This window comes from Chrysochloris asiatica, unplaced genomic scaffold (genome assembly GCF_000296735.1).
Source record: "Chrysochloris asiatica unplaced genomic scaffold, ChrAsi1.0 scaffold00102, whole genome shotgun sequence".
Lineage (NCBI taxonomy): Eukaryota > Metazoa > Chordata > Mammalia > Afrosoricida > Chrysochloridae > Chrysochloris > Chrysochloris asiatica.
In genome coordinates this window covers 1,956,752-1,973,310 of record NW_006408620.1, presented here as the reverse complement: position 1 = coordinate 1,973,310, position 16,559 = coordinate 1,956,752, and the positions used below count along the sequence as shown (strand labels likewise).

Below are 16,559 nucleotides of genomic sequence, written 5' to 3'. Positions count from 1 at the left end.
CAGTGGACTGCAAGGTTGGTTTGAACCTTTAGGTCAGAGGTTCAAACTCACCAGCCACTCCTCGGAAACGTTATAAAGCGATTGTCCTGGACCTTACAGGGGACAATACACATCAGAAGTCTGGTTACAAAAAACATCTACAAGAGGCAGACTTAGGGATTGTTTGGCCTTAAAGGCAGCAGCAAGATAGAGAACTTTATCAGCTCCAAAGAGATTGTAAGAGGCTGCGGTCCTAATGAGGGTCATTTCTCCGTTGCTGGAAGAAGTGCAGCCAGAGTGCTCCTTGGAGGCCAAGATGACCAAACTTCACCTCTCATACTTCCAACATATTGTCAAGAGAGACCAGTCACTGGAGAAGGATATCATGTTTGGTAAGGTGGAGGGTCAGAGAAAAAGAGGAAGACCCCCAACGAGATGGATTGGCCAAGTGGCAGCATCGATGGACTCAAGAATGACAACAGTAGTGAGGTTGGCCCAGGATCGGGCAGGGTTTTGTTCTGTTGTGCATAGGGTGGCTATGAGTTGGTACCAACTCCATGGCACCTAACATCAACAACTGGTCATTTAGGAGTCCTGGCGCTGTGGGCTAATGCGTCAGACTGCAAAGCCGTTTGAACTACAAGGTTGCTGGTTCAAGCTCACCAGCTACTCCTTGGAAACCCTATGCAGGGTCACTATGGGGTGGAATCGACTCCATAGCACTTAACAACAAAGAGGGTCGGGAGTACCTGTGCTGTGGGTTAATGCACTAAACTGCAATGTCGGTTTGAACCGCAAGGTCGACGGTTCAAGCTCACTGGCCGCTCCTCGGAAACCCTATGCAGGGTCGCTATGGGTCAGAACCGACTCGACGGCACTTAACAACAACAACGAGGGTCAACAATAGCTGAAACGTTTTCAGCACAATGCCGGCCATGGGAAGAACGAAGGCCACTACCAGGGTGGAGGGGCGCGGCGCTCCCTGCCACAAATCTGCAGAGCCCGCGGCCTCGGGAGACCCTCCCACACGCACCGAGCTCCAGGCCCCTTCCCGGGCGCTGGGCCCGCCCCAAGGTCCGAAGAAAGGCGAAGGGAGGCGGGGAGGCAGGCCTCACGTGGAGCGCGACGCGGCGTCCCACTTCCCCGCCGTTACTCACTGAGCCACAGCTCCAGGGCCGCCGCCGACCCCGGGGACCTCTCGGCAAACTCGGTCCCCTCGGCTGGCCCGGACCCCGCTGCCACCACAGTCGCCGCCATCGATGGTGCCAGCGCCGTTCAGACCCCTCAGAACTGCCGCTGCCCCCGCGGCCAGGCGCGCTCCTGGCTGCCGACGCGGCAGGCGTGTCGGCACGTGACGGGCAGACTCACGCAGGCCCACTAGGCACCGCCTCTCCGCGCCCTCTGCGCACACCAGCCCCAGCGTGTTACGTGCGCTTTGGAAATGCGGTCTCCCGATAAAATAAAATTCAAGTTCAGATTAGCAACTGACACTCTTAAATGTTGTTGTTAAGTGGCATCGAGTCGGCTCCGACCCATAGCGACCCTGCATAGGGTTTCCGAGGAGTAGCTGGTGAGATTGAACTGCCGACTTTGTGGTCTTTACGGTCTAGTGCAATAACTCTCAAGAGCCACACCAGGACTCCTTTTTAGTGTATGGATATAAAAACAACATGTCGTACTATGAGGGAGCGTGGAGACGCTGTATGATAAGCGCTGTACTGCAAACTGCAAAGTCCGCGGTTCGAGCCTCCAGCCAGTCAGCGGGAGAAAGATGAAGCTTTCTGCTCCCACAAAGATGTACAGTCTCAGAAACCCTATCAGGGTCGCTATGAGTCGGAACGGACTTGATGGCACATAACAATGTCATATTTGGTGGCTAAGTGGACTCCAGGAGCCCCTTCATTTGGAGTTCTGTGAAATCTATTAGCACTATTGCAGTCTCTGATTCTGATTGTTTGGGAACTGTCCTGGTACCATGCTGTAGGATAAGCACTAGGCTGCTAACGCAATATCAGCAGTTCAAAGCTACCGGTCTCTCTTTGGAAACCCTGTACAGAGTTGCTATGAGTCGAAACTGACTCGGTGACACTAACAACAACAAATGAAGTATAGTTTTCCTCTATGGGTGACATTTACTAGATTTAGCAGAGGATCTGGTACACAGAGAGTCATTGTCATTCATTCAGCTGGAGTTTCATTATTTCCAACTACACGGGTGTTACAGGCTGCATCCCTCAGATGGAAATACATATGGCTGGATTTGTTTTGGAGCTCAAATTGAAACTGCAGTTGACTCAGCAGACTCCACTGGTAAGTAACATTAATGGAAAGTTCTTCTTGTCTATAAACAGGAAAAGTTTCTGTTTCTTTAAGAGACAACTCTCCACCAGTGGAAAACACAGTGTTGCTTCCATTTGTACATTGATTTCAAAATTCCTGACACATGATGTCTACTCTGTGGATTCTCCTTTGAACTAATTTTAAACATCTTACCAGTTTCTTCACTAGTAATTAAAATCTTTAATACACTCTCTCGTTTTTATCTCTGTCACAATTTTACTCTTTTTTTATGAAGGTCTTACAATAGCCGTATTGTGGTCACTGTTTTGTGCTATCCAGGTGAATCTCAACCCCTGGTGACAGAAGAACTCCACATATGGTTTTCTAGGCTGAGATCTTTACCTTAAGCCAACTGCCAAATTGTTCTCCTGTAAGAGTGCCTGATAGATTCAAACCGACTGCCTTTTGGTTAGCAATTGGGTGCTTAACTGTTGCACCACCAGGGGACCTTATTATACTCTTTTTATGTTCGTTTGTCAAATGTGGAAACTAAGTCACTGAGCAGTTAAAGAACTTACTGAAAAACAGAGCTTGGAGGTCAAGTCTGACTTCCTTCAGCTTCACAAGGGGAACAACCCACTGCCGGTGAGTGGATCCTGACTCATAGTGAGCCCGTATATGGTTTCTGAGGCTGTAAATCTTTATAGGAAAAGAAAGCTTCATCCTTCTCCTGCAGAGCAGCTGGTAGGTTTGAACTGGTGACCTTGAGGTTAACAATCCAGTGCTTACTACCCAGAAAGAATCACTCAAACAAAATCCTGACCTGGCTCACCATCTTCTGCAGCCTAGGGCATCAATAGCCTTTCATCTGACCCGGCCAGTTTGGAGTTCTCAGCTCCTGAGACAACATGGATGAGGAGAATCCTCCAGACTGATCGCTGAACTATGGATTTGGGACTTGCCAGCCTCCACAATTGCTTGAAGGAGCTCTGGTAGCATAGTGGTTACAAATTGGCCTGCGAACCTTAAGGTCAGCAGTTTGAAACTACCAGCTGTTCCACGGGAGAAAGATGAGGATTTCTGCTCCCGTAAAGATGTACAGCCTCGGGAACCCTGTACAGGGTCGCTATGGGTCGGAACAACAGAATTACTTGAGTCATTTCCTTAGACAGTTGTGAGTTCTGTGAGATGTTGGAGTGTGTTGCAGAACCCTGGGACTTGAGGGAGGGGAGAAGTGGTGATCAATATCAAGGATATGGTGTAACGTTTTGGAAAAGTCAGACGTTTGGGATCTTTATAACCTCCACCTCATAGGGACCAGGCTGATGATGATCTTTCTAAAAGAAATTATTCATGCAGGTAAGCCTACGGTGTCTTGTCGTGCCAGAAAGTAAGGAAATGGTCAAACAGACTCCCACTGATTGAGGTTATCAAGGGGACACAGGAACAGACTGAAAGAACTGCTAGTGACCAAAGTTGGCACAATTTAAGCAACAAAGTAAAGTAAAGTAGTACTGGTTAAGAGATGGGCTGTAGATTGAAAGGTAGACAGTTTGAGCTCACCAGCTGTTTCTCAGGAGAAAATGAAACAGTCAGCTTCCATAAAGATTTACAGGCTCGGAAACCCTGTGAGACATTTCTACTCTGTCAAATAGGGTTGGCTATGAGCCAGAATCAACTCAACACTAGTGGGTTTTGGGATTATAACCTAAAATAGAAGATAAATATTCACGAATTCATGTTGACATAAATAGATGATTAAATTAAAAAATGAATGGGAAAGACAAATCTCCCATGCACAAAAAATTTCAAATAATTTTTATAACCCTGTGAGACTAAGATCTATTTGTGGCAGGGGGCTTATCTTTTTTCATTAAAAAACAAAAAAACTTTTATTGTGAATTGAGTGAAGGTTTGAAGATCATCAGTTTTACATCCAACAAATCATATACTTTGCTTCACTACAATGATTGAAATCCCCTCCATGTACCATCAGTTAGCAGTATTTACCTCTATTCGCTGCTAATCTCAAGATCAGCAGTTTAAAACTACCAGCTGTTCTGCAGAAGAAAGATGAGGCTTTCTGCTTCCGTAAAGACTTACAGTCTCGAAAACCCTATGCAGGGTTGCTATGAGTTGGAACCAACTCCACGGCACATCATAACCCACCACCACTTTAACTCTTGCATTCCTCCCTGTGTCTACCTTCACCTTTCCTCTGTCAACCTCCCTATTGTTGTATATTACCTGCCCAGTCACCCATGTTAACATGTCTACCCTCTGAGCCCATGAATAATTTTCCTTCCCCTGTAACATAACCATCATAGAAAGTTTCTTTAATTAAGAAAACTCTTAATTTTTTACAACAGTGGTCTTATACAATATTGGTTCTTTTGTGATTGACTTCACTCAGCAGGTTTATCCATGTTGTGAGGTGTTTTTCAGATTCAACATTATTCTTCAACATTGCATAGTATTCCATTGTGCGTATATACTAAATTTTGCTGAGCTATTCTTCTGTTGATGGTTACTAAGATGGTTTCCAAATTTTTGCTATTGTGAAGAGTGTTGCAATGAACTTGTGTGTGTGTGTGTGTGTATATATGTATATATATCCTATTTCTTGAGATATACACCTAGTGAAAGATCCATAATAGTGGTTTTTTATTTTTGTTTTTTGATTATTTTTTATTTATTATTTTTATTGTGAATTGAGTAATGGTGTACAAAGCCGATCATCAGTTTGACATTCAACAAATCATATACTTTGCTTCATAGTAATGATTACAATCCCCTCATGTACCAACAGGTAACAGGAAGGAACATGACATGCCCAAGGATCTAAGGAAAACTAGCATGGTTGAAGACCAGACACGTGGGCATGAGTGTTGCAGGAATGAGCAAGCAGCTGGAAAGTCAGGCAGAGCCAGAGCTGGTAGGGCATTATAGGTCAACCCAGGGCTTGAACTGCAAGCCAGAGACAGAGCACATGCGTGCCATCCCATAATATGTCCTGCCAGTGACTCCCAGATTCCTTCACAGCCGATTCCATCTTGGACAAAACCAACTCCCTTCTGAACCCTTACTTCATGTGCACATAATTTTCCTAGCCGCTCCCCTTCCCCACCCCCATCTTTCCCAGGAAGTTTCACAAATAAACATGAGAGCCTTTCCTTCCTCCCCTGCCCAAGAATCCTTTAAGGACCCCAACCAACCAAAGACTCAGGGAGATGAGGGCTAGTGTTGCCTAGGGCCCTCCTTGTCGCCTCTGGCCAGATCTTTTCCTCTCAATAAATCTTAAAATCTTCTGCTTGTGTGAAATGTTCTGTCTAACCTGATCACTGGAACCCTGGTGTGGTGCTGTGGGTTAATGCGCTGGACTGAAAAACCTATTTGAACTGCAGAATTGGTGGTTCAAGCTCACCAGCTGCTCCTCAGAAACCCTATACAGGGTCACTATGGGTCGGAACTGACTCAATGACACTTAATAACAACAACAACAAAACGGATGATTCTTGATCAGCAAAGACAAGGCTCCTCCAATGAAGGGTTGCCCCTAATAACACCCTAATAACATTTTCAGAAAACATAAATCTGATGTCACTTCCCTGCTTAAAACTTTTCAATGGCTTCACAGCTTCCGTCTCATCAAGATCCAATCCCTTGTCTTCTCTAACTGAATTCTGCACTTTGTTCAGATACCTACCACTTCCAACCCAGCCAAGCATCTCAAGACAAAGCTGATCCCACTCAAGGCACAGGGAGTGGATCTGAGGCTGACTCATCTATGGGAACTGCAGCAATGGACTAAGAATGAGGAAGTCTGCTGGAGGAGGGTCTTTGGAGAAAGTTTCCCTTGTGATTCTCTCACCAGACTTAAAGGAGGAAGTGCAAAGAGGCCAGATTGCTTCAGGCAGTCCATTTGGGGCACAAGAGAACCATAAACTGTCACAGAGGCTGGGGCATATTGTGGGGGAAGGGGGAAGGGATGACATCAGTAAGCATGAAATTAACCAACCCTGGAGCCTGCCTTACCCCTAAACTTCCTGCTATGTGGGATCTCTTCTAGTTTAAAAAAAATACCTTAAATTCAAATATATAGACTGCAAACCACAAGATTGGCAGTTCAAACCCACCAGCTGTTCCTCAGAAACCCTATACAGGGTAGCTATGAGTTAGAACCAACTTGATGGCACTTAATAACAACAACGTAACAGGATAAAGCAGGACAAGGCCAAATCATCTGAATGAGGAAGACTATCAGCATAAAATTGTGCAAAGGATTCAGAGCCATGTGACTAATTATAAAGAGCCAAACCTATAGTCATTGAGTTGATTCTGACTCATAGCAACCGTATGTAAGGTTTCTGATGCTGTAAATCTTTATGGGAACAGAAAGCCTCATCTTTCTCTCACAAAAAGGCTGGTGAGTTTAAACTGCCCATCTTATAGTTAGCAGTCCAGTGCTTATCCTATAGGGTCACTAGAACTTCTTTTGTAACTAATTATGTTGTTGTTAAGTGCCAGCAAGTCAGTTCCAACTCATAGTCATCCTGTATGGGGTTTCCAAGGAGAAGCTAGTGGATTTGCACTGCTGACCTTTCGGTTAGCAGTCCAGTGCTTATCCTGCAGTGCTGTACCAGGACTAGATATAAGATAAAGGAAATGTCACAAAATCGTGATTGGCAGCAGATTTGCTCATCACTGTCGCAGGTGGAACAAGAGAAATGGGCAAAGGCCCATGATAGGACTGGATACACACCTGCACATTAGACAAGTTGACAAAACTGGTCCTAGGACCCTGTGACTACCTGGTCCCTTAATGCTGAGGACATTCCAACTTCCCAAGTGATGATGCTCTTCTGTAGATCATTAAGAGCATGTCCCTTAAGGCAATGCTGCACCTCCCTGGGCTGGTGGCCAGGAGAGTTGTAATCTACTTTCCAACACACTCTGCCTGAGAGCAAAGCTTCTTCACATTGCTGGTGACTGGTCAGAATGAACTCACATGGAGGCTGAATTTATGTCAAGACTCAAAATGCAGTTAGAGCTCCCGCTGTCAGTTGCAGCCTCCCATAAGAATTTAATCATTAATACAAATTATACATCTTGTTTAAGCCAGTTTGAATCTGCACTTGTTATTTGCCCTAAACCTGGCAAAGGGTCATTTGGATCTAGCCTCTGCCTAGTTTCTTGGCCACTTCCTTAAATTAATACCTACCCTTGGTGCCAACCATGCCTGACTTCAAGATACTCTCTTTTTCATCCTTCTGCTTGTAATACCCTACACATCCTCATCTCTGAGGGAAACTCCTACTAATCCCTCAAAACCCAATTCAGCGTTGACTTGAAGTTCTCTGATGGTGGTGTCTGCGATGTGCTGTTAAGTTGGTACAGACTCATAGCAAGCCTGTGTAGGATTTCTGAGGCTATAAATCGTTACAGAAGCAAAAACCTCATCTTTCTTGCATGGAGCGGCTGGTGGACTCAAACTGCTGACCCTGCAGTTAGTAACCCAACGTGTGACCCTCTATGCTACCAGACTTTTGAAGTCCTTTGAGACCCCTGAATAAAATCAAAAGCTTCCTTGTCTGGACCCTCCTGCTACCAGGAGTGTCCTTGTTTTCTAAGTTGTTGTTGCTGTTAAGTGCCGTCGAGTCGGTTTCGACCCATAGCGACCCTGTACAGGGTTTCCGAGGCTGTACATCTTTACGGGAGCAGATTGCCTCATCTTTCTCCCACAGAGCAGCTGGTAGTTTCGAACTGCTGACCTTCCGGTTCGCAGCCCGATTCGTAACCACTACGCTACCAGAGCTCCTTTGTTTTCTAAGTAGTCATCATAAAACAAACATGTTAACAATCCTACTTTTGTACAGGTCTCTGGACTAAACTGTTAGTGCTCTGGTTACTAACCTACAAATTGATGGTTGGAACCAACCTAACTTACAAGCCCCAGGGAGTAGTTCTACCCCATAACACAATTGTTGTTATGTGCCATCCTGCACAGGGTTTCCAAGGCTGTAAATCTTTACGGGAGCAGAAAGCCTCATCTTTCTCTGGTGGAACAGCTGATAGTTTCAAACTGCTGACTGTGAGATTAGCAGCCCGATTCATAACCACTACGCTACCGTATAACACAGTTGTTGTTGTTGTTATGTTGTTAAGTGCCATCGAGTCAGTTCCGACCCATAGCGACCCTGTATAGGGTTTCTAAGGAGCAGCTGGTGAGCTTGAACCACCAAGCTTGCGGTTCAAAAGGCTTCACAATCAACTTGATGGCAATGATGTTAGTCCCTAAGCTTCTGGTAGTAAAAATGGTGAATGCACTTGGTTGCTGACTGAAAGATTGGAGATTCAAGTCCTCTCAGAGGTATCTTGAAAGAAAGCTCTGGTGGTCTACTTCCAAAACACCAGCCATTAACAATTCTATAAAGCACAGTTCTATTCTGACACATACGGGGTCACTGTGAGAATTGACTCAATGGCAGCTGTTTTTAAAATTTTAGTTCCCACTAAGCCATCCCTCCATATGAAATCATTTCCTCTGTCCCTACATTTCATTTAAGTCTTTGTCAAAAGTCATTCTTTCTCAGATAGCTGGATTCAGTGCAAATTCTAGGTAAATAGCCCAGAGTGCTAACTAAATTTATAAATCTTATAAAAGAGGCACTATTTCCTGAAGTAAATGAAAATGAAGTTGGTAGCCTGTTGGAATCTTGTAGTTAGATCCATAAATCTTATAAAAGAGACACTATTTCCTGAAGTAAATGAAAATGAAGTTGGTAGCCTGTTGGAATCTTGTAGTTAGATCCATAAATCTTATAAAAGAGACACTATTTCCTGAAGTAAATGAAAATGAAGTTGGTAGCCTGTTGGAATCTTGTAGTTAGATCCACTAAAGGTTAGTGCGTCTGAGGAAAATGATCTAATAAAACCCTCAAAACATTTTTTTTTTTTTTTAATCTCAAGCTCCCTTTACTTATTCGCCATTATGCGTCAGGCAATGTTCCAGGTGATGCGGTTATATGCAAGATAAGACAAACTTCCTGCCTGCCTCACTCATGTATTTTTAAATAAGGTAGGGCTTTAGAGCATGAAATCTGAAGGTTTGCAGCCAGGCAGAACTTAGTTCCATCTTGTATCCTGGTTTAAGTGTTCACATGCTAATTTTTCTTGAGTACATCTTGCACCTCTGACAGCAGAACAGCCACAGTTAGAAAAACAGAGTCCATTTAACAGTAGATTTGGGGTCTCTTCACCCAGCAGGTCCTCTCAATATATTTCCTGGGTACCTGATTGTGATGCCATAGCCCCAGAGCCTCAGGGACAATCTGTAAGCTTTCCTATCTGCAATAGTTCCCTGCCTGTAAGTGACCAGTGCCTCTGTCAATCATGGTTGTGGGAGGAGATTCCTTTTATCCTCTTCGTCCTAGAAAAGGTCAACTCATGGAGTTGTTAAGTGCCGTGGAGTTCCAACCCATAGCAACTCTGTACAGGGTTTCCGAGGCTGTAAATCTTTATGGGAGCAGAAAGTCTCATCTTTCTCCCGCAAAGCAGCTGGTAGTTTCAAACTGCTGGCAGCCCGATTCATAACCACTACGCTACCAGAGCTCCGTTCATGGAGTTAGGACTTTAGAAATTCACCCAGGCATTCTATTGAGGATCCCCCTCACCCAGGTGATCTGTGTTTTTGTCCTACTTTTATATCTGGTGTGGCACTGTAAGATAAGCATTGGACTGCTAACCTCAAAGCCGACAGCTCAAACCCACCAGCCCCTCCTTGAAAACCCTATACAGGAGCTATGTTCTTCTCAGAGTCGCCGAGGTCTTCTGCTTCAACAGTGCTTGAATGGACCCTGGCAGCCTCCCCCAACTGGTTGCTCCCCATCACCCTCCACTACCGTTCAGGTGCTCCTGAACAACCAGGTTTCTGAGGCTGCCATCAACCGCCAGATCAACCTAAAGCTCCACGCTTCCTACTCTACCTGTCCATGTTTTACTACTCGACCGCGATGATGTGGCTTTGAAGAATCTTGACAAATATTTTCTGCACAAATCTCACGAGGAGTGGGAACCTGCTGAGAAACTGATGAAGCTGCAGAACCAATGAGGTGGCTGAATCTTCCTGCAGGATATCAAGAAACCAGACTGGGATGACTGGGAGAGTGGGCTGAATGCAATGGAGTGCGCGCTGCACTTGGAAAAAAACATGAATCAGTCACTACTGGCCACTAACAAGAACAACCCTTCATTAAAATGCATTGCCTGAACTAGCAGGTGAAAAACATCAAAGAATTGGGGGACTACGTAACTAACATGCACAAGATAGGAAACTCAGATTCTGACCTGGCAGAGTTATCTCCTTGACAAGCACACCTGGGAGACAGCGATGGAGAGAGCTGAGCTTTAGCCTGACTTCCCCATTGCCACAGATGCGACTTCCTGGACCACCAAGGCAACCACATGCGTGTTTCGTTTACCTTTACCTTTTCTACAAAATGTACCCGAACATCCTACTTCAGTTCTCTCACTTGCACCATTCCTTCAGATAAAGTAATTAGATAACCCCCCCCACAAAAAAATCCTATATAGGGTCACTACGGCACTTAACGATGAAATTTATCTTTTCTCCCCTACCACAGTAGACAATAAACATGTACAAATATACTATATGATTTCATATAGTAATAAGTAGTATTATGAAGAGGAAAAGAGCCTTGGTAACACAGTGCTCAGCTGCTAATCAAAAGGTTGGCGGTTCAAACCCACGAGGAGATAAGACAAGGCCGTGTGTTTTCATAAGATTTAACAGCCTTAGAAACCCTATGGTGCATTTCTACTGTGCCCGATAGGGTTGTTAGGAATAGGAATTGACTAATTAGCAACAGGTTCGTTATGCAGGAAAGAAAAGGGTAAAGACAATCTGGATGGTATCTTAGGCTAGTTTCTTTCGTGAAATAAAACCAGTAAAGTTTATAATGTGTATATATACATAGAGAGGTTTTTATTAAGGCAATGGCTCACACAGTTGTGTTGTTGTTATTGCTAGGTGCTATTGCTAAGTCAGTTCCAACTCACAGCAACCCCGTGTACAACAGACACAAACACTACCCAGGCCTGCACCATCCTCACAATCATTGTTGCAGCACTGTGTCAATCCATCTCGTTAGGGGTCTTCCTCTTTTTTTAAATAAACCTGTTGGTGGACCCCACAATTCAAATGCATCAATTCTTTTCCGGTCTTCCTTATTCGTTTCATATGAAGCAAGTGAAAATACCACAGTGTCTTAGCTATCTAGTATTTCTAGAACAGAAATGCCACAAGTTGATGGCATTCATGTTGTTAGGTTCTGTGGAGCTGATACCAGGTCAGGCTACAGAAGTCTATAAATTTGTGAAATAGAGTATTAAAGTGTTGGGTGTTTTTTTCCTGAAATTTTTATTGTGAATTGAGTGATAGTTTACATTAGGGAACATCAGTTTTACACTCATCATTTCATTGCAATGATTACAATCTCCTCTGTGCATCATCATTCAACAGTATTTCCTTCTATTCCTTCTGTTTCATTTGGGGGGGTGGGAGGATGTGCACAGAAACACTCAGGAATATATAATCATCTAAACAACCAAAGACACATACTGCAAGCCTGCCTCCTGGCTGCCAGCACACAGCCTTTCTCTTTCCATGAGTCTCGAGTCCTCAGCTGCTCCTTCTCTCCATGTCACCATCTCTGCCTCCATCTCTGGTGTCACTGCTTCTCTGGATAGGGTCCCACATAGCACTCATGCTCTTCTCCCTTGATGGTCCTAGGGTCCTCTGTTCCTGGAATGTAAGATTAACTACTCCCCCCTTTTTGTTACAAAATTTCTACCTTTACAGTTGTGACAGTCACAATTAGTCATAAAAATGACTCACTATTGAATCGTAAGAATCGTATCCCCATCTCCTTTCACCAGACCCATCTAGACAAGTAAAAACTATTCAGTGGCGATTCTACCATCCCCTGAACACTCTTAAACTAAATTCCCTCTAGAAAACTTGTAAGTCAGCCACTTTGTGCATGTATAGTCCCCATTTTAGGTAGCCCATGTCTAAGTTGCCCATCCCTATTAACCTTATGTACAGAGGGGGATAGGATTGATCCTTGATGTGAATCAAGTCTCCTTCCCTCTCAGTTGGTATTTTGAGCCACTACATCCGTAAGTATAGGTCAAGTTCATCGAATTGTAGCAATTTACACTTGTTTCCTAAGTATTAAAGAGTTTTATTAGAGTATGAAAAATGCCTGCAGTGGAGAAGTGCCCTAGACAGCAGACTTCCCCCTTGCTTACAGTCTAAGGTGTATCTATACTGAGAGGTTCAGCTGCAGAGGCAGTTTCCACCAGACTCCAAAAAAGGGGCGTGCTTTCCTGTTTATGTAGTTCCCTTCCGTGTTCTGACTCCTTTTGTCTCCTTTCCCGTGCTGCATTAGCATCTGGTGTCCATGATGGAGCCTCTTGTGGAGGCATCTGGTATACCTCAAGTAACTGTCCATGCATGCACCCTTCTGTCAGGATCCTGGTTCGAGGACCAGGTCTGGCCTGATGGCACCAGGTTGGGATTATTGGTGATATTTTGCACCTGCGCTGAAAACTGGTTAAGGGGGAGGATAATATAGGAAGCTGATGGCTAATAACTCCCGTTGGGCAGCTGAATAGAGAGGGAGGGTACATAAACCCCCTGGGTTCCAGCCGCACAAGAAGATAGCTGTGTTGTTGTTGTTACTTCATTTATAGCCTGCCCACTTGGCAAGGAGATAGTTTCTGTTTACATCTGTCCCCTGTTCTTTGTACTTGGAGGTTTTTTTATTTTATTATTATTTTTTTATGGTTTTATTATCCTTCTTGCTGCCACCATTACTGATTTTTTCATTAATTTTCCTCCTGTCCTCTTACCCTAATGTTTCCCCCCAACCTAGAGAGACTTGCAACAAAAAATCTTTTGGGGGTAAGGGGCAGAGCTCTCATTTTCTGGAGCTACTTCAGTCTGGTACTGGGTTGTAAGCCTGCCTAGCCTGGTAGAAGTCTCTGCCTGTGCTAAGGGCCCAGGAGGCGGCGAGGCATTTTAGGTGAGCATCCTGGAGCCTGGAGGAAGTAAGCCTGGTAGGTAGATTGAGGAGGTTGGGGCCAAATAGATGCGCATTAAGATTAAAAGAACGGTGAGAATGAGAGAGAGTAGAAATCAAAGCCAGTAACTCCCCCCCCACACCATCCCCCGGCTGGTTTCCCATACAGTCAGTTAGGCCTGATAGTAGCTGGATATCCTAATTTCTCAGAGCCAAACAGCACAGTTAAGAATTTCATTGGTTTGCATCTTGACTTTTGCAGAATTATTGATGTACACACAGCAGGTTGTATTTATGATGGGACAGACACTGCTCTGAGAGGCAAGCAGATTTTCAGTGCTATGTGGTTATCTAGGAGTCCTGGTATGGTGCTGCAGGTTAATACGCTGGAATGCAAGGTTGGTTTGAACCATAAAATCAGTAGTTCAAGTTCAGCTGCTCCTCAGAAACCCTCTATCAGATCACTGAATGGAAACTGACTCAGACCAGCACTTAACAACAATGCAGTTATCTACGGCTACATTAGCTAATGGGTTCAGGGATTCTTGCATTTCTTTTAAGGCTCCTCACTTTGCATTAGAGAGAAGTTTGAGGTCTGCAGTGAAGTAGGAGTTGATGAATTCATGCTCAATGTACCCTGCCCAAGGGACTGACAATACACAAATTTTCCTGCCCCAAATTAAGATACAAGAAGCTCTGGTAGCATAGTGGTTACGAATCAGGCTGCTACTCTCACGGTCAGCAGTTTGAAACTACCAGTTGTTCTGTGGGAGAAAGATGAGGCTTTCTGCTCTGGTAAAGATTTACAGCCTCGGAAACCCTGTACAGGGTCACTATGAGTTGGAACCGACTCCACGGCACATAACCACCACAATACCCTCAATATTGTCATCAACGGTAGGATGTGGATGGGTGTTTTAATACGAGTGCGGATAATTTTTGACTCAACCACGTAGATAGTCCTTAAAAAATGTCTGCTCACGGCAGACATTTTTCTCCAGCTAATCTAGATTGTTGTGGTTTGGTTGTTTGATTTTGTTTTTTATTGTGAATTGAATGAACGTCTCTTGACTGGTGCATTTAATCCATTGACGTTCAGAAGGAATCACACCTTTTTAGTCGCCTGTGTGAATCTGCTCTGCCAGGCCACCTTCTGTTGGTCAGACTACATCTGGCTAGCTGTTTGTCAGTTAGTCAATCTCTCTTTAACTGTCCCTGCTCAGTTTCTCCTAGTGAGCACTCTGTCTATTTTTCTAACCTTTCCTCTGAAGTTTAGGATTCCAGGATTTTCATCTGTGTGTTTATTTGGTCTCTCAGACCTTTCTTGTAGGGGGTCTGTGTAGTGGGTCTGCCTAGTTTGACATCTTGCTGGAAGTCCCTCCTCCTCTGATATACTTTAAAGAAATGACTAAGCCTCCAGGGATTAACAAACTCTTTGATCCTCTTTCCCTACTCTCCCCGGCAATAAGTATGTGTTAAGTTATCTACTGATGGGTAACAAATTACCGGAAAACAAAGTAGCTTTCAACAGTAAACATTTATCATTTCACGATCTGTGTGCTGAAATCCAAGAGTCCTGTAGCCAAGAGGTCCTGGCTCAGGTTTCTTCATGCAGGTCGTAGTCAAGATGCTGGCTGGGTCTGCAAGCATCTGAGATTTGACTCAGGCTGGAAGGTCAGTTTCTGATGTTGCTCACATATATGGCTGGTGACAGGAGGACCTTTTCCCATTACATCCAGCTCTCCATAGGCCTGCTTGGGAGTCTCCATGACCTGGAAGTTGGCTTCTTCAAAAGTAAGCGATCCAGAAAAATAGGATGAGAGCCACGCTGTACTTTACGACCCAGTCTCAAAAGTCAAAGCCATCTTTCCTCAGTGGTTTACTGAGCACACAAGTCAGCCCTATTCAGTATGGAAAGAGAGTACGCCTGAGTACACTGGTGACGTTCTCAGAGGCTGGCTACCATACATGGAAAACTCTAAGCCCGGAGTCTTTGTTTGTAGCCACCATCCTCTTTTCATTATAGACATTCCCAGCTACCTAAGGTGTTCCTAAGAACACCTAACTTCAGAAACCCTTGGGCAGTGACACGTTATAGGCAGAAGAGAGCGGATCTGAAGAAAAAGATGTAAATAGGCAGGGTGAAGGTCTCCAGGTCAAGGACCAGGTCTAGAGAATTGGAAGAGAGGAAGAGATGCCTTTCAGGGTAAGAAGAAGCAGCCTGCCCCAATGTGCAGGCACAGAGTGTAAAACCTTTGATAGATGAGTAACTTCTTCCCATACCACCCCCAAAGTATGGCCGACATCAAGTCAGCCCTGCTGGTGCCAGTCACCCTCTTCTACTCTAGATCCACACTGACGGACCTGAGGAATCTTCACATCTGGGCTGCTGTCACACACCCTGGACAGCTGACCCTTCTGTGACAGTGACAGTTCTATGAACCTACCTCTGCTGCGTCATGGTACATGGCCTTTCTTTCTAGAGTCAAGATAAGAAGGAACTGGGTTTCCCTGATCAGCTGAGGAGGCGCCTGCATGGACTCACAATACACTGTGTGTGCTCAAAAATGTTGTTACCAACTGCTGACTGGGCTACAGTGCAGGGAAGGATTCGCTGTGGCTCTTTTGGCTATTGTTTTTGTAACTCCCATCAAATGACTGGCCTTAACCTACTGCCATCAAGTCGGTTTCAACTTCCAGTGACCTGTATAGGGCTTCCAAGACTGGAAATCTTTATGGGAGCAAAAAGTCCTATCTTCAAGTCAGGCACCATCTTGGTGCCATTTGTACTGGGCCCTAGTCTGCCTTCTCCTGTTCTCTAAGGACAGTCTCCAAGCACAGAGCTCACAGGTCCACTTCCACAGTGCCGTGCGTCACTCTAGCTGGAAAGCGCCTTCTTTATTCGTTCCCGCACTTCTTTTGGTCCCAAGGACACCATCATCTCAGCCACAGGGGGTCCTTGCTGAGAACAAAACAAGAAAGCATTATCTTACTTAAAATACCCCGAGAGAGGAAGATTCAGTCTGTCTGCAGAGGTTATTCCAAAGCCCAACCCATACCTGCTGTGTGCATTCCAAGGAGCATTTTTTATTGTGTTGGTCTTTAATGTTCACAGAGGCCAGTGGGCCCCAGGAGCCTGCTTTTCCCATATTACGTAAGTGTTTGATCTGTCGGCTATCCCCATTAGGTGGCAAA

At 44.8% G+C, this 16,559-nt stretch overlaps 2 protein-coding genes and 1 pseudogene across 2 annotated transcripts in view; 1 reads left to right on the top strand and 2 right to left on the bottom strand.

Annotated features, from left to right (window-relative positions):
- Positions 1-1,236, bottom strand: part of GGA2 (golgi-associated, gamma adaptin ear containing, ARF binding protein 2) — a 38,321-nt gene extending 37,085 nt beyond the window's left edge. The window contains exon 1 of the mRNA XM_006867237.1: positions 1,137-1,236. Within this exon, the coding sequence (XP_006867299.1) occupies positions 1,137-1,236 (100 nt within the window). The remainder of the gene's footprint in view (positions 1-1,136) is intronic.
- An 8,014-nt stretch (positions 1,237-9,250) lies between these two features.
- LOC102821697 lies at positions 9,251-10,669 on the top strand (annotated as a pseudogene).
- Positions 10,670-16,242: 5,573 nt separating this feature from the next.
- EARS2 (glutamyl-tRNA synthetase 2, mitochondrial) overlaps positions 16,243-16,559 on the bottom strand; it is a 37,259-nt gene continuing 36,942 nt past the window's right edge. Inside the window, exon 9 of the mRNA XM_006867199.1 lies at positions 16,243-16,326. Coding sequence (XP_006867261.1) covers positions 16,243-16,326 — 84 coding nt within the window. The remainder of the gene's footprint in view (positions 16,327-16,559) is intronic.